The 17270-nt window shown below is 62.2% G+C and overlaps 2 protein-coding genes across 4 annotated transcripts; one reads left to right on the top strand and one right to left on the bottom strand.

Annotated features, from left to right (window-relative positions):
- Positions 1–1063, top strand: RPS21 (ribosomal protein S21; the record flags this gene model as incomplete). Of its 2 annotated transcripts, XM_080716023.1 has the most annotated exons (6): positions 1–8; positions 149–211; positions 338–401; positions 541–612; positions 866–921; positions 1001–1063. In XM_080716023.1, the coding sequence occupies exons 2-6, from the start codon at positions 162–164 to the stop codon at positions 1008–1010; spliced, it is 252 nt and encodes an 83-aa protein (XP_080572149.1). In that variant the 5' UTR covers positions 1–8; positions 149–161. The 2 variants fall into 2 exon arrangements, with proteins under 2 accessions (XP_080572149.1, XP_080572150.1); XM_080716024.1 differs by lacking the exon at positions 1001–1063 and having other exon boundaries at positions 866–925.
- A 1933-nt stretch (positions 1064–2996) lies between these two features.
- Positions 2997–14885, bottom strand: CABLES2 (Cdk5 and Abl enzyme substrate 2; the record flags this gene model as incomplete). Of its 2 annotated transcripts, XM_080716847.1 has the most annotated exons (10): positions 2997–3137; positions 5649–5853; positions 6023–6129; positions 6387–6490; positions 7058–7223; positions 7717–7825; positions 8290–8367; positions 8453–8545; positions 8635–8706; positions 14539–14885. In XM_080716847.1, 10 exons carry the CDS (start codon positions 14883–14885, stop codon positions 2997–2999), a joined length of 1422 nt encoding a protein of 473 aa, XP_080572973.1. The 2 variants fall into 2 exon arrangements, with proteins under 2 accessions (XP_080572973.1, XP_080572974.1); XM_080716848.1 differs by lacking the exon at positions 8635–8706.
- Between the last annotated feature and the right edge of the window lie 2385 nt (positions 14886–17270).

Genomic DNA, 17270 nt, shown 5'->3' with positions numbered 1-17270 from the left:
GGCAGCTGGTGGGTCGCGGGCGCCGCCCGGGCCTGGGGAGGCGGCGCTGGGGTGTCCTCGGGGGGCTGGGGCGTGGGGAGACGCCGGGGTGTCCCGGGGGCCCGGGCTGCGGGTCCCGCACTCACGGCGCCACGCGGTGCCTCCGTAGGTCCGGTCTCAACATGCAGAACGACGCCGGCGAGTTCGTGGACCTGTACGTGCCGCGCAAATGGTGAGCGCTTCCGCCCCGCCCGCAGCCCCGCCGCCCGGCCCCCGGCCCCCGCGTCGGCCTCCCACCACCTTCCTGGCCTCCCCCTCCCCATGGCCGCCTCGCTCACTGTGCGACCCTTTCCTGTAGCTCCGCCAGCAACCGTATCATCGGTGCCAAGGACCACGCATCCATCCAGATGAACGTGGCCGAGGTGAGCCGGGTCCAGCCTGAGCGTGGCCAGGGCTTGGCCCTCTGGGTGCTGTTTTGGGTCGGCCCTGTTCATTAATCTCCAAACTACAGATTAGAGCTAACAGCTTGGCTAAGTGGCCTTTCCACATTCTTTCTTACAGGTTGATAAGGCCACAGGCAGGTTTAATGGTCAGTTTAAGACCTACGCTATCTGTGGGGCCATTCGCAGGATGGTGAGTGCTTCCTTGGGTTTGTTTACCGTGGCGTCCCTCCCCCCACCCGTGAGCACTGTGCACCTGGGCATTCCGTGGTACTCTCTTCATTCCTGGGGCTGGCGTGGATTGCTGGTAGGGTACATTTGTTGGCCGTCTGCCTCTTGGGGTACAAGGGTGCTCTCAGAAACGACACAGGCATTTGGCCCTGCCCGGAGCTGGGCACTTGGTGGTGCACAGTGTGGACAGGCTCTCAAGACACTTTCTTTTTAAGGGTGAGTCAGATGACTCCATTCTTCGGCTGGCCAAGGCAGATGGCATTGTCTCAAAGTAAGAGGGGTCATTGTGTGGGCGGAGGGGCTTGGGACTTTACCAGAGACGTGGTTTAACTGTCCCTCTTTTCTTACAGGAACTTTTAACTGGAGGGAGTTATGATGCAGAGTGTTCGTCATAAATAAACCGTGGAAAACCACCTGTGGCTTGGTTTTTGCCTGTGGGCTAGCCTGCTTAGATATGTGACCAGGGTGGGGAAGCAGACCTCGTTACTGAGTAGCAGACTATAAAGTATGTTGAAAACCAAGATTTACTTCAGCAAACAAATACATTACCCATCTGAAAATAATCTGACAAATAAGGAACACATTCTGAGGTCAGGTGCTAGCTAAACACAGGACATCCTCAGCTGCTGCGTGCTGAGGAAGCTGCACTGGGTCTGCTTCCGTTTGGTCACAGCCAGCTAAACTATCCTGGGGCCCAGCCCAGACTTGTGGACTTGGTCTAGAGAACTAGGGTTCAGCTGTCCTTTGGTTTAAGTTAGCAGCTCTTGGATACCACACAGTGGCAGATCCTTGGCATTCACGGAAAGGACATAGGGTTCAGAAGGGTATCAGGCCAGCTCGGCAATGACTGTCTTACTACATAAATAATCAAACTTAAATTACTACTGCTTGCCAAGCCGCTTTCCCCCTTAGTCTGTGGTTCTGGAGATTGATCCGAGAGGCATTTTGCCTCTTGGGCGATACTTCCCTATGTTGTTTACTTGGAAATGGCCTCCCTAAGTTGCCGAGGCTAGCTTTGAATCTCCTATTATAGACTACTTGCTGAAGCTGTCCTGGAACCTGCAGTCCTCCCTCAGCCTCCCGGCTGCTAGGGTTCCAGTGTGCCACCGTGCATTACTGTTCAGGAGGGTGGGCAGCTGTCCTTCACCTCTGCCAGGGCAGGTGGGGGCAGCGGGCTGAGTGCTGTGAGCAGCAGCAGTGGCATCCTCCACAGGAGCCCAGCCAGTGAGGACAGAGTGCTCGGCTCCCGGTGACAGGCTCGGAGGAGGCTTCTGAGACCAGCTCATCAGCAAGAGCAGCAGTCCTGGCTGCTCGTGTTTCTGGGGCAGCAAGCTGGGAAGGTTTACATGCTCCCCTTCCAGAACGGCAAATTACATGCTCCCCTGCTTGGAGAAGCCGAAGGCGTCCTGCTGCCCTGGGAGCACAGACCTGCACAGGGTCCATGGCTCCTGCCTGCCTGGGAGGGGCGCTGGCGAGCCACGTCTGTGCCTCCAGCTCCAGGGTGGAGCTTGTTTTCAGGACACACCTTCAGCCTCTTCACTGAGTCCGGGTTTCTGTTCCCTTAAAAAGCAGTCCCATAGAACCAAGTCCCAAGTTTAACTGGTTTCACTGTCAAAATATTGCTTAGGAAAATCAAGAGCCAAGAGTCCGCAGCGGCCCCGAGGGTCCAGTGCATGGGTAGGCGGTTTTTCTTAGTGAGGCACAGGGTAGGTCCTGGAATGGGCTGGGCTGCTGTCTGCTGAGCCCAGCGGGGAATCGGACAAGGCGTGGGGATTTCACAGTGGCACAAAGTTCAAAAGTGGAAGTCCAAGACTGATCTAGAGACCAGAGGCTAGTGGGACACTGGCTGCAGCGGGGGCTGGCCGCTCTGGGGGACGCCGGCGGCCGGTGGACACAGGTTAGGTGCCATCAGAGGCAGCGGGACTGTGTTGCATCCAGAAAACAAAATGGCAAGATGGATGGTTAGGTTTGAAAGCGGCCGTCTCTGCAGGTCCGCGGGGTGTGTGCACGCAGGCTGAGATACTAGTGCTGTGGCTTCAGAAGTTTGCACGGGCGAGATCAGGATCGCCACGTGATGCAAACCGGGGGCCTGGTGCCAGGATGGCATTGGGTCCAACAAAAACCAAGCCCCACACGGTTGATGTAGAACTCCAGGGAAGTTCTCAGAAACATCCGTGGAGGTGCGCTCTGGAAGCGATGTCCCTTTCCAAGGAAAGCCAGAGTGGACAGACGAAGGCTGCTGGGGCTGTGGAGGCGGTGGAGGGCCAGTGGATGCTGTGGCCTGTGCGCTGGCCCAGGGCTGCACCTCCAGCCCAGCAGCCTCCTTGCAAGCGAGCGCAGGCCTGGCTAGAACTGCTGGGTGAGGCGCCGGTAGTGAGGTAACACTTGGTTCTCGGGGAGATACAGGGCCAGTTCCAAAGCTACAAGCACCGTGAACTCAAACCCGATGAGGTCTCGCCTGTTGAACCGGAACCTCTCTTCCAGTTTCTGGATTGGAGGAGAGAGGGGTTCAGCAGGCGGCCCCTTGCCCCCGTGTCCCCCCCACCCCCACCAGCACTCACGTATTGGAGGAGAGGGGTTCAACGCCCCCCCCCCCCCCCGGCCGGCACTCACATATTGGAGGAGAGGGGTTCAACGCCCCCCCCCCCCGGCCGGCACTCACGTATTGGAGGAGAGGGGTTCAACAGGTACCCACCCCCCCCCCGCCGGCACTCACATATTGGAGGAGAGGGGTTCAACGCCCCCCCCCCCCGGCCGGCACTCACATATTGGAGGAGAGGGGTTCAACGCCCCCCCCCCCCGGCCGGCACTCACGTATTGGAGGAGAGGGGTTCAACAGGTACCCACCCCCCCCCGCCGGCACTCACATATTGGAGGAGAGGGGTTCAACGCCCCCCCCCCCCCGGCCGGCACTCACATATTGGAGGAGAGGGGTTCAACGCCCCCCCCCCCCCGGCCGGCACTCACGTATTGGAGGAGAGGGGTTCAACAGGTACCCACCCCCCCCCGCCGGCACTCACATATTGGAGGAGAGGGGTTCAACGCCCCCCCCCCCCCCCGGCCGGCACTCACATATTGGAGGAGAGGGGTTCAACGCCCCCCCCCCCCGGCCGGCACTCACGTATTGGAGGAGAGGGGTTCAACAGGTACCCACCCCCCCCCGCCGGCACTCACATATTGGAGGAGAGGGGTTCAACGCCCCCCCCCCCCCGGCCGGCACTCACATATTGGAGGAGAGGGGTTCAACGCCCCCCCCCCCCGCCGGCACTCACGTATTGGAGGAGAGGGGTTCAACAGGTACCCACCCCCCCCCCGCCGGCACTCACGTATTGGAGGAGAGGGGTTCAACAGGCGCCCCCCCCCCCCCCGCCGGCACTCACTATTGGAGGAGAGGGGTTCAACGCCCCCCCCCCCCCCCCGGCCGGCACTCACGTATTGGAGGAGAGGGGTTCAACAGGCGCCCCCTTCCCCCCCACCGGCACTCACTATTGGAGGAGAGGGGTTCAACGCCCCCCCCCCCCGCCGGCACTCACTATTGGAGGAGAGGGGTTCAACAGGCGCCCCCTTCCCCCCCACCGGCACTCACTATTGGAGGAGAGGGGTTCAACGCCCCCCCCCCCCCGCCGGCACTCACTATTGGAGGAGAGGGGTTCAACAGGCGCCCCCTTCCCCCCCACCGGCACTCACGTATTGGAGGAGAGGGGTTCAACAGGCGCCCCCTTCCCCCCCCGCCGGCACTCACTATTGGAGGAGAGGGGTTCAACGCCCCCCCCCCCCCCCCCCCCCGGCCGGCACTCACGTATTGGAGGAGAGGGGTTCAACAGGCGCCCCCTTCCCCCCCGCCGGCACTCACGTATTGGAGGAGAGGGGTTCAACAGGCGCCCCCTTCCCCCCCGCCGGCACTCACTATTGGAGGAGAGGGGTTCAACGCCCCCCCCCCCCGCCGGCACTCACTATTGGAGGAGAGGGGTTCAACAGGCGCCCCCCCCCCCCGCCGGCACTCACTATTGGAGGAGAGGGGTTCAACAGGCGCCCCCCCCCCCCGCCGGCACTCACTATTGGAGGAGAGGGGTTCAACAGGCGCCCCCCCCCCCCGCCGGCACTCACTATTGGAGGAGAGGGGTTCAACAGGTACCCCCCCCCCCACCGGCACTCACTATTGGAGGAGAGGGGTTCAACGCCCCCCCCCCCGCCGGCACTCACTATTGGAGGAGAGGGGTTCAACAGGCGCCCCCTTCCCCCCCGCCGGCACTCACTATTGGAGGAGAGGGGTTCAACAGGCGCCCCCTTCCCCCCCGCCGGCACTCACTATTGGAGGAGAGGGGTTCAACAGGCGCCCCCTTCCCCCCCGCCGGCACTCACTATTGGAGGAGAGGGGTTCAACAGGCGCCCCCTTCCCCCCCGCCGGCACTCACTATTGGAGGAGAGGGGTTCAACAGGCGCCCCCTTCCCCCCCGCCGGCACTCACTATTGGAGGAGAGGGGTTCAACAGGCGCCCCCTTCCCCCCCGCCGGCACTCACTATTGGAGGAGAGGGGTTCAACAGGCGCCCCCTTCCCCCCCGCCGGCACTCACTATTGGAGGAGAGGGGTTCAACAGGCGCCCCCTTCCCCCCCGCCGGCACTCACTATTGGAGGAGAGGGGTTCAACAGGCGCCCCCTTCCCCCCCGCCGGCACTCACTATTGGAGGAGAGGGGTTCAACAGGCGCCCCCTTCCCCCCCGCCGGCACTCACTATTGGAGGAGAGGGGTTCAACAGGCGCCCCCTTCCCCCCCGCCGGCACTCACTATTGGAGGAGAGGGGTTCAACAGGCGCCCCCTTCCCCCCCGCCGGCACTCACTATTGGAGGAGAGGGGTTCAACAGGCGCCCCCTTCCCCCCCGCCGGCACTCACTATTGGAGGAGAGGGGTTCAACAGGCGCCCCCTTCCCCCCCGCCGGCACTCACTATTGGAGGAGAGGGGTTCAACAGGCGCCCCCTTCCCCCCCGCCGGCACTCACGTCGATGAGCTGCTTCACGTCGCTCTTGCGGAGGTCGCTGCTGATCTTGGCGGCCAGCAGCACGCAGGCGCCGGCGCACAGCTTACGGTTCTGCTTGTTGAGCTTGCCCTGCAGGACGAGCTTCTCAAAGTACACGTAGGCCATGGACACGGTGACCGGCTCCAGGCTGCATTCCTCCGACAGGTTCCGCATCTCCCGCTTCAGACTGGGGGTGGAAGCTATCCGTGGGGTGGAGGCTACAGAGAGCCCCACGCTGACCCACGTGCCTTTGGGCCGTCAGAAAGGCACCCTGTCCTCTGGCGGGGGGTGGCCCGACCCAGGGAGCAGGGCCAGGTGGGCGGGGAGCAGGCCCGCATCTGCCCGGCCCTCCTTACCTCCGAATTTTGCTTAAGGTCAGTCTGATGTGCGGGAACTTCTCCCTGAAGGTCTCATTCATGTCCTTCTTGAGGTCGGAGGGCTTCACGTACTCTATTACGGTGGTCTGCAACAGAGGGGGAGTGGGCCAGGTTCTGTGTGACCCGGGTTTGCACGCGTGAACATGTGGGGCTTCAGACAAGCTGGTGGGAGCAGTCTGCCCCTGGGGAGGCCCCTGGTGAGCGCCCAGCTTGGTGCTCTGGCCTGGTGTCCGGCTGGGTGAGGCCTCCCTGAGCTGACTCGTGTTTCTGGGTGCTGGTGGCTGCCTGCCCGCAGCCCTCCCGCGTGCCTCGATGCAGCCCGCGGCCCCGGGCGGGCACTCACCATGTACGAGGCGAAGATGAGCACACGCTTGTGCTTCCCGCAGGGCCACTGCGGGTCGTCCAGAAGGTCAGGGTTGTACTCCACGGCGTCCCCCGCATCACCCCCTGCGAGCAGAGGCAGCTCCTGATCCACTGGGGCTTGACCAGTCCCAGGGGTAGGCAGGACAGCTGATCCTGGTCCGGGACGGGCTCCAAGCCACAGTGCCCTCCCTGCCCAGGAGCTCAGGGCTGGGCAGAGGGAGAGTCGTCCTGAAGCAGCCTTTGGCTGCAGCTCCTGTGTGTGTGTGTGTGTACGCACATGTATGCTAGGGACTGAACCCAGGGGCATTCTACCTCCTGGCTATACCCCCAGCCCTTTTTTATTATTTGGATACAGGGTCTCATTAAGCCCTTGAAGGCCTCACTCAGTTGCTGAGGCTAGCCTTGAACCTGTGATCCTCCTGTCTCAGCCTCTCAAGTACTGGAATTCCAGGTGTGCACCACTACGCCCCACTTGTAGTTCCCTTCCACTGCCCGACTTGGGCACTGCCTGGGGCCTTTTCCCTCCTGTGGGGCTGCTCTGACCCTGGGCCCAGCCAGGCTATCTGAATGAGGGCTTTGGGCACGGATTGCGGGTGCTGCCTGCAGCATTGCGGCCCTGGCTGTGCGCAGTGAAGGCACGCTGCGGCTTACCTAGTTCTGTGCTGGCTGGGGCTGGCTTGGTGGCGGCAGGTTTGTGTCTGGACCCCGGAAGAGCCCGGGGGATGCTGGGTCGAGGCTGGGGCAGCAGGCTGTGGCTGTCACTCTTGTGTGTGACCAGGGCGTTGGTGGGGTACAGGAACTTTGCGTAAGACACAACCTGCAAAGCAGCAATGGGGGCTCAGTCCTGCTTCCCAGGAGCAGGGTCTCTGAGTAAGCGGTGCGTCTCCCTCACCGCAGGCAGCCAGGTCAGAGCCAGGGAGGGTCTGCAGCGCCATGCACACGCTCACGGGAGGCCAGAGTGCCATGTCACCGCGCTGGGGAACGCCAGCCTCCCTCCCTCTGCTGTGACTGCCCTGCCTAAGCCTCGTCTCAGCCCAGCTGAGGCGGGCCAGACGGCGTGGAAGCCCAGACCGCAGCCCGGGTACGGGGCACATGTCTGGCTTGGTTGCATGCGGCCACCAGCATACCAGTCACTTCTCAGGGCTGGGTGGGAGACGGAGGCTGATGGGCACAACAGGCCCATGTCTGGGCTGTGCAGCCGCCCCACACCCGGCCTTTTGGATTGACACGTGTCTCTCCATGGGCACAGGTGCACCTGCCCTCCCAAGCAGCGCTGCCCATGCCGACCATCAGCTGGCCCGGGCCCCCACCTTGCCATCTGCTCCCAGCTCGACGCCCTCCAGCTCAAAGACCATCTCCGAAGAGACAGAAACGCCGCCAGACGGGTGCCTCTGCTTCTGGCCATCCAGCCTCAGGTCACTGCAATGCAGGGGAGGGCAGGCTGTGGTCTGGCTGGCGCGGGGGCTGGTGAAAGCCCAGCCGTCCCTCTGTGCATAGTGCTCGCGGCCCCTCCCGCTGGAGGAGAGGTGTGCAGGTGCCAAGGGAGGTGCAGCCAGGGATGGCTTTGATCCTGTCTGCCGGGTGCAACAGCTCTGGCCCCGCACCTACCTTCACTTTGGCTTTCTCTGCTCCTGTTTCCGAGCCAGGGCCCAGAGTGCTGCCCCACCCCAGCAGCCGTTTCCTTCCTCCCTGAGTTATGCTCAGGACACAGCCGCCTGGACCGGTCACAAGGACCCAGGTATTGAGAGGGCCGGGGGCATCCTCAGCAACCTTGGAGAGGGTTGAGAGAAGCCACGCCCCCAGAACAGAGGGCCTGAGACAGCCAGCCAGCCTGAGCTTGAGCCCGCCGGTGGCACCCACGGGCCCACCCCAGTGGCACGCACCTGATCCGCAGGCCCTCTCCATAGGGCAGGACCGAGAAGGCCGCACACAGCGAGCGCTTGGCACAGATGAGCACGATCCTGGGGGGAGCCACAGTGAGGGCCGCGGGCATTCCCGCCGGGACGGCCCGCCTGCCCCACCGCGCAGGGGGCCCAGGGCTCGCACCTGCCGCTCCGCGTGTCATACTGCCGCATGTTCTTGATGAAGTGCGTCTTCTTCAGGCCCTTGTGTCTGGGGGATCCCGACGCGTGCTTGGTCCTGCAGGTAGAATGCGAGTTGCTCCTGCCTGCCTTGCACCCTGCCCGGGTCAGAGTGCGGGGCCTGAGCAGGCGCGGCGGGGCGCATACCTCGGAACCGAGACGCAGCCCACAGCGTCCTCCAGGAACTCCAGGGAGCAGCGCTGGGATGCGACCCGCCGCCTGCAAGGAGACAGGAGGCCTCAGGAGGGAGCCCATCGCCGGCCCCCCCGGCCGCAGCTGCCCAGAGCAGAAGCAGTGCCCACTGGGCAGGGCCACCGCCCCAAGCTGCCACCCACAGTGCAGAAGGCCCTGGGATCTGGGCACTGAGACTGAGCTGACAAGGGGCATGTGCTGCGTTCCTCGCTGGGGACCGCGCAATAGAACTGCATGCCGGCCTGCCGGCCTGGGACCTCGCCTGACTAAGGGCTCTTCCTTTTTTTTTTTTCAGTACTGGGAATGGAACCCAGGGGCATTCTACCTCCTGCTATACCCTGGCCCTATTTTTTATTCTTTACTTATATTTATTTATTTATTTACTGCAGTACTGGGGGTGAAACCCAGGGGCAGTCTACCTCCGAGCTACACCCCCAGACCTATATTTTATTCTTTATTTTTTTTATTTATTTATTTTTGGTGGTACTGGGGTTCCTGGAAGCCCTTCTATCTCCGGACTACACTCCCAGACCTATTTTTACATTTTTATTTGGAAACAGGGTCTCCTAAGCCAGCGTGCGCGGCTGGCTTCGAACCTGCGCGATCCTCCTGTCTCTGCCTCCCAAGCGCGGGAATTACAAGCGTGCACCACCACACCCGGCTTATTCTTTATTTTGAAACAGGGCTTCACTGAGTTGCAAAGGGCCTAAGTGAAACCCGGATCCTCCTGTCTCAGCTTCCCAAATGCTGGGATTACAAGTGTGCGCCACCACGCCCAGCTTAGAATGCCTCTACTTTCAATCCCCAGTAACACCAAAAAAAAAAAAAAAAAAAAAAAAAAAGAAAAAGGAAAGAAAAATATAGGGTCCCTGAGGAGATGGCTAAGTTAACAAGGTCACAAGAGTGGGCCTAACCCAACCTGACTGGTGCTCTCATGAGTGGTCAGTCCCAGCCCTGGAGGACACGGGGAGCTGAGGAGGCCCCAGGAGAAGCCCACCCGCCCACACCTCGCCCAGGCTCCAGCCCCCAGAGCCGGGAGAGGTGAACGCCTGCTGTTCCAAGCAAGGCCCAGCCGGCAATCGGCAATCGCTCCTGCAGCCCAAGCTGACTCATCGGGCACGTCAGGAGGTTACCGGCATCAGGCTGACCCAGGGGGTGGGGCAACGAACACACACGGGACAGAGCTGGCCCGGATGACCTGCCACTGACGGCTGCGCTGGGGTGGCCGGGGACTTTGCATTGAGGGTGGATGCCGGCTGCGTGTCCTGCCTCTGTGCCACATGACCCAGGGCTGGCTCCGCAGCGCCTTGGAGCTCATCTGCAGGGCGAGGGGCCAGAGGTTGCCCTGCAGGACTGCTATGTGTTTACTGCACACAGCAACTTAGACCCCGTACCCATGTCGGCGGGAGGTGATTACTCTGTGAGCCAAGGCTGGGGCCGGGGCAGGGCATTCACGGAGGGCCCTGTCTGGGAGGTGCAGCTTGCCAGGCACCAGGCCAGCACCTTTGTGGCTTCTCTGGATATATAAAGCTTGCAGTGCCCCACACCACGTCTGGCAGGCCCTCATCTGCCCTAGGAGACATGGGAGGGCATCCAGCGGCACTGACCCCAGGATGGGTGATGGCAGGCAATGCCTGTGCAGAGGGGCCTTGGAGCTGGGACAAGCGGCCACCAAGAGGGACTGGCCCCGTGCGGCTTTCTCGAGGCCGGTCCCCTGGGGTAATTACCCTGGCGATGCCCGAGTGGCTCCGGCACACCTGGGGCCTCATTTGCAGGCCCACGGAGGTGAAGGCAGAGGAAGCCAGGCCCCTGGCGACCGGGGAGGAGCTGCGGGCAGAGGCCGACCTCTGCTGCTACCTGGCTCCTCCTGCTGTGTCCTGGCTCTGCTGGGGACGCTCACCCGCAGCAGCTTCCCAGACCCGCTCCCGGCTGGTCTGCAGACCGTTCTCCTCTTGCTCTCTAAGCATTTCATTTGAAGTTCAATCCTGGCACCTCTCCTGGGCAGGTGGTATTCCTAGTCTGCCTAGATTGTGGGAGGGCCACTGAGGACAGGGCCGCTGGACTTGCCCACGACCACACACTGGTCAGAGGCAGCGGGGCTGGCGCCTGTGGCTCAGCCACTCACAACACAGGCTGGGCCCCTCATGTACACCCTGCGTCCAGCTCCCTGGTGGCTGCGCGGCCGGAACTGGCCCCCAGGGAGCACAGTGGTCAGCAGGAGGTGGGCACACAGGGCCCACGACCTGGGGAAGAACAGCCAGGTGTCATAGGGTGGCAGGCCACGCAGGGTATGGCCAGGAGGAGACAGCGTCTGGGGCCGTCTGGAGAAGACGTGTGAGCCCAGGCAAAGGTACGAGGCGCGCCATGTTCTGGGCCCTCCCCTGCACAGCGACCTGGCCTCTCCATCGAAAGTGAGCTGTCTATCTGTGGAGACTTTCCTGTGCCCCATTGGGCTGTGGAGACTAACCTGGGCCGTCCGGGTTGAACTGTCACCCCCAAAAGACAGGCTGAAGCCCTGGTACCATGAGTGGAATGAGGTCTTAGCAGATGGGCTCAAGTTAAGATGACAATGACCCAGTCCCCATAAGAAGAGGAAAAGTCTGTACAGAGAACACAGGAGGAACAGCACCGGGAGACAGACGGGGCATCGCCCAGGCCCCCAGAGAGGACACAGCCCCCTGCACCCACACCGCCACAGCGGGCTCTGGCCTCCGGAGCTGGGGCAGGAAGTTGCTGCCGTTCTAGGTTACTCAGTTCCCTCTTATCATGGGCCAGATGAGGCTGCTGAATACCGCTTCTATCCAGCCAGGGAGCCCCATTGGCTCTTGGGCATTAAGCAATCACAAAGTCAAGAATGACCAGGAAGCCGGGCGTGGTGGCACACGCCCAGAGTCCCAGTACTTGGGAGACTGAGACCGGAGGACTGCAGGTTCAAGGACAGTCTCAACAAGTAGTGAGAGTCTCATCAAAGTAATGAGACTCTGCTTCCAAATAAAGAATAAAAAATAGGGCTAGGGGGCTGGGCGTGGTGGCACAGGCTTATAATCCCAGCACTTAGGAGGCCAACACAGGAAGATCACACAGGTTCAAAGCCAGCCTCAGCTACTTAGGCTCTCAGCAACTCTGTGAGACCCTGTTTCCAAATAAAATATAAAAACAGGTCTAGGACTGTAGCTTGAAGGTAGAAAGCCTCTGGGTTCCACCCCTAGTAACACACACACACACACACACACACACACACACACACACACACACACAGGGCTAGGGATGTAGCTCAGAGGTAGAATGCACCTGGGTTCAATCCCCAGTGCCATTAAAAAAAAAAAGGAGAGAGAGAGAAAGAAAAAGGAGAGCGGGGCGTGGTGGTGCACACTTGTAATCCCAGCATTCAGGAGGCGGAGACCGGAGGATCAGGGTTCCCACACAGCCTCAGCTACTTAGCAAGGCCCTTTGCAACTCGTGAGACCCTGTTTCAAAAATAAAAAGACTAGCCAGGTGTGGTGGCGCACACTTGTAATCTCCGCGCTTGGGAGGCGGAGACGGGAGTATCATGCAGGTTTGAAGCCAGCCTTGTTGGCTTAAGAGACCCTGTTTCCAAATAAAATATAAAATAGGTCTGGGAGTGTAGTCTGGAGGTAGAAGGGTTCCATCCCCAGTACCACCAAAAAACAAATAAATAAATAAAAATAAAAAGACTAAAACAAATAGGGGTGGGTGTGGCTCGGAGGTGCTATGCCCCTGGGTTCCATCCCTGGTAACTGCAACAACAACAACAGCAAAGAATGGAAAACAGAAATTCTACAAGGAAAACGACCCCAATGATTGGCTCACAGGCTTAGCAGAGAATGCTAAGAGCCCAGGTACAAACAAGCTTTGCGTGGTGACTGCAATGTGTGTAGTCCCTGGCGGCTGCCCTGCGCCTCACAGAGCCCGTGGCACCAGCTGACCTCAGGTACTTAGCCTTCCTGTGGACCCATCCTACAGAGGGGTAGACCGAGGCTCAGAGCGGCCTAGTGCAGCTAACGTTGGAACCTGAGTCAGATCCCGAAGCTGGGGCAGATTGCCACGCTCGGGATATACACTTTGGGGCTACCCCCAGGACTCTCCTCATTCCTAAAACAATGAGATGGACCCCGGAGCTCTAAAGCCAGTGGCCGGCAGCCGGCCTGGCCACACTGGCGAGCAGGAGGGTGGATGCAGGGGGCAGCCATGGGCGGAGAGTCAGACCTGACCCAGGGCAAGGATGCCCCCTCCTGTGGGCTGGGACGGTGACTTCGGCAGCCCAGGTGCCTCTGGCGGAGCAGGCTGGATGTGAGATCGGGTATTTGGACCATGATGCAGGGCTCTGTCTGCAACCTTCCAGCCATAAACCTCGGAGAAACCCATCACCGTGACCAGCGGGTGTGCTGACTCTTCACCGCAGATTAAGGTTGTCTTGTGACCTCAATCGCCCATGCCAACCTTGACTGGGGCTTTGCACTCGGCCCCTGTGCCCACTGCAGGGACAGGGGCTCTGACCTCCAGAGAGCAGAGGGCCAAGAAGCAGGCCTTCAGAAAGCCGGCAGTAGAGCCTGGAGGAGAGGGCTCAGGATGGGAGCCCTGGGATGGGCTAAGAGGCTCGTAGAAAAGGAACCAGGGCTGGGGAGTGAGTGCAGACCCCACTGTGGCAGGCAGGCCATGCTGAGCTCAGAGCGGGCAGCGGGTAGAGGCCCTGAGTCCATCAGCTACAGGAGAGTGGGAAGGGAGGTCTTTTTTTTTTTTTTTTTAAAGTGGTACTGGGGTTCCTGGAAACCCTTCTACCTCTGGCTACACTCCCAGACCTATTTTATATTTTTATTTGGAAACAGGGTCTCTTAAACCAGCAAGGCTGGCTTCAAACCAGCGTGATCCTCCTGTCTCTGCCTCCCAAGTGCGGGGATTACAAGCCTGCGCCACCACGCCCGGCAGAAGGGAGGTCTTAAAGGTGTCGAGGGCTGAGAATGGATGAGCAGGTATGGGAAGACCTTGCCCACATGCTGGGACACCTGAGGGTGCCTGGGCTCCGGGTCAGGGCACTGATCAAGTGGGTGTGTGGGGGTGTATCAAGAGCACACCAGGCTCTGGCTTGGGGGCTGACAAAGGCTAGAAGAACCCTGGAACAAACCCATGATCAGGGGATGCCCCAGGCGGAGAAGGCCCTGACCCCATATGCAGGGCTGGCAGAATTAAGGGAACCTATGTGCAGCCTGAGGAAACGTGAGGGCTCAGGTCACCCCAGCGCTGTCCTCTGCATCTTGGACTGGTGGCCCTAGATCCCTTCAACTCGTATGGCCTTGGCTGGGGGGGTTCCAGGTCACCCCAACCTTGATGCCTACAATCTGGACCAACAGCCGCCAGCCACCCTGACCCCTGTGTACTGGGCTGATGTCCCTGGCCACCCTGAGCCCTGTGTCCTGAGCTGCCAGGGCCCTGGCCACCCTGAGCCCTGTGTCCTGAGCTGCCAGGGCCCTGGCCACCCTGAACCCGATGTCCTGAGATGCCGGGGCCCTGGCCACCCTGACCCCTGTGTCCTGAGATGCCGGGGCCCTGGCCACCCTGACCCCTGTGTCCTGGTCTTTGGGGCCGAGGCCACCCTGACCCCTGTGTGACTGATGGCCCTGGCCACCCTGACACCTCTGTCCTGGGCTGATGGCCCTGGCCACCCTGACCCCTGTGTATTTGATGGCCCTGGCCGCCTGACATCTGCATCCTGGGCTGCTGGGGACGGGGTCGATAGACTACTGCGTGGCCGACGCTCCAGGCCACTGGGTGCCCTACTTGGCCGATGACCCAGGTTCCCCCAACACCCACCTAGGATCTGATGACCCAGGCCACACTCACCTCTGGCGCTGGCCATCCGGGCCGGCGGGCGCCGCGGAGGGGCTGAGCAGGCCCTGGGGCGCGGGCCTGGCGGGCAGCCCCGGGAGGCCGGCGGGGGGCGCGGGCGGCGGCGCGGGCGGCTCGCGGGCCTCGGCGGGCGGCGGCGGCGGCGGCGGCTTTTCTCCACCGGGGCCCAGGCTCGGGGGCCGGCCGTCCAGCGAGATGTTGTTGAGGAAGAAGAGCGCGGCCTGGCGGCGCCGCGAGTCCCCGCGCCTCCGCGGCGCGGGCGGCGGGTTTCGGGCGGCGGGCGCGGGCCTGGCGGGGCCGGGGGCCGGGCCCGGGGCTCCTCCCGCCGCGGCCGCGGCCATGCTCGACTGCGCGCCGCCGCGCCGCCGCGCGCCGCCCATTGGCCGCGGCGCGCCCACATGCAAATGTATCGCCGCCACGCCCTCCCATTGGTCACGACACGCCCACATGCAAATATATCGCCGCCGCGCCCGCGCATTGGCCGAGGCACACCCACATGCAAATATATGGTCTTCGCGCCTGTCCATTGGTTAGTGATGCATTGCGGGTGGGCGCCGAGCCCGGGCGCTCGCCGGGTCCTAGAGACGACTCAAGCGTACCCTGGCCAGCAAGTTGCTGCGCGCCCTGTCCGGGGGCGCCGCGGGTTCGCGTCCCTTCCGTTGTAGTCGCTTAAACGCCGGGCCCTGATCGTCTAGCCTGGCCCTGGCGTTCGGCTCAGCACTCATTGTAGACTGTGGGTCCGGGGCGTAGGGCAGGCGCAGCGCACTTCCCCTTCCAGGCTGAGTGCCCCAGTTCACTTCCCCTTCCCCTGTGTGCCTCCCGCGGGCTGGGCTTCCTGCTGGGCATCCCGCCCCGCGGCGCTTCAGTGAGCACTGGGCCTCAGGAGCCTCACATCCCCGGGGGTGGGGAGGGCGGGTTTTGCACCTGGGCCTCCAGGTGAAGAACAGACCAAGGTTCTTAGGGCAGATGACACCTCCCCGGGCAGTGCCAGGCTGAGCCCTGGGCAGAGTCCTGCACTTCCCTTCCCAGCAGCGTGACCTTGAGCCTGCTGTGTGCCCAGGCCCCAGTTTACTCCCGCAGGCCCCCCCCCCAACTTTGGAGCCGGTGAACTTCCTGCTCAGGCTCTTGGTGGGGGGGGGCGTACCTTAAGGGTGCCCTGGGGCCCACACCCACCCTGCCTGTGGGAAGGAGGGAGCAGGCCCCTGTCTTGGGGGACACTGAGGCAGGGTCCGCTGCACTCCCTGCCCATCCCCCAGGCCTCTTGTACAGGGTGGTGCCCAGGCCAAAGCTGGCCAGCCGGTCAGGGCGGATGGAGCGCACACTGGTGTTTTATTTCACCTTGGAAAAAGCAGAGCAATCTTTACCAACTGGAGATCAGTCACACACACACACAGTCTCTCTCTCCCCTTTCTGACTCCCGGTCAGGATCGGAGCTGGCCCAGCCTGTGTCTTGCTGTGGCTGTGGACGCGTGGGTTTCAGACTCTGGCCAGGCGTGGTCACTCGCGGCTCACAGTGGCCAGGCACGGCCCTCCCTGCTCAGGGGGGTCATGGGTTTCTTGGGCCCTGCGCTGGCTCTCACCAGGGGTGAGGTCTAGGCTTCTATCTGGCTGCCCCAGCATGTCCCTTACAGGAGCAGCTGTTAGGGACCTCGGGCCCCGGGCATCGCGGACACCTCTCTGTCCCCCCACCTTTGTGTGTCTGCCTGGCCCGTGGTCCATCTCCTAGAGTTCTGGTTTTAGCCAGTTTTCCACGTCTGCCCTTTGTCTACTCGGCACACTCCCAAGTCTGGGCCTCAGGAGCCACCTTACTTGTCCTCCTCAGACACAGCGTTTCTCTTCCTCACCCCTTTCCCACTGGACCCTCGACCGGGGCCCTTCCTCCGTGGCCCACAAGCTCCCTGATGGCGGTGGAGACCTCTGCCTCTGTCTCTGCCCTGGGAGGGGCGGGCCTCAAATGTCATTTGCAGGGGAATTATCCCCAGAAGCTGCTTTGAACACCCCCGAGTCCTGGTGCAGTGGATCCCGGATGGGGCTGTGGGTCTCAGGCTGCTCTGGTGGAGCGCAGACACCACGACGACGTCCCTGGGCACTGTAGGTGGGATCCTGGCGAGCTGCCCATGGCAGACAAGTTTCTGGGGCTCAGGAGTGCATCAGGGAGGGGTGGGCGCCCTGCCCAGGCCCTTCCCAGGGGCACCTGGCAGAGCAGAGGACTTAGCACAGTTTTGCCTCCCGGCACTGATACAATAGGGTTCCTCTTGGGCCACCTGCCCGGTGGGTGGAGGATGGCTGCCCCCCCTCCCCCGCCAGCTGCACGGGTCACCTCCTTCACATGTTTATTCTCTGTGCTCTCTGGGGACTCTGCAGAGGGCACCGCATGCCCTGGGAACTGCCTCCCCATTGCTGGATGCCTGTTTACATGGACTCCACAAGGGGGCGCTTGAGACCGAAGCCTTGAACTCCACGCCTGCTGGGGCCGGGGCCGGCCTCCGGGCTGGGATGGTGTGTTGCATCCTGGAGCTGGGTGCTGCCCACAGAGGGCAAGGTGGTGGGGCCGGCCAGGGCCTCAGCAGTCCCCGCCCGCCTGCCCGCTCTGCTCCCTGAAGGGCTTTGTGGCATAGCTGCAGCTGAGTGCTGAAGCCCCCCAGGCCACTTCCTGCCAGGCCCTGATCCTTGCTGTGCCTGCAGCCTGTGGCCTGCTGCTCGGCGCCGTAGCCAGTCCAGGCCAG

The sequence above is a fragment of the Muscardinus avellanarius genome, assembly GCF_963383645.1.
Source record: "Muscardinus avellanarius genome assembly, chromosome: 19".
Classification (NCBI taxonomy): Eukaryota; Metazoa; Chordata; class Mammalia; order Rodentia; family Gliridae; genus Muscardinus; species Muscardinus avellanarius.
The sequence above is the reverse complement of the archived record's forward strand: the minus strand, read 5'-3'. Positions and strand labels throughout refer to the sequence as shown.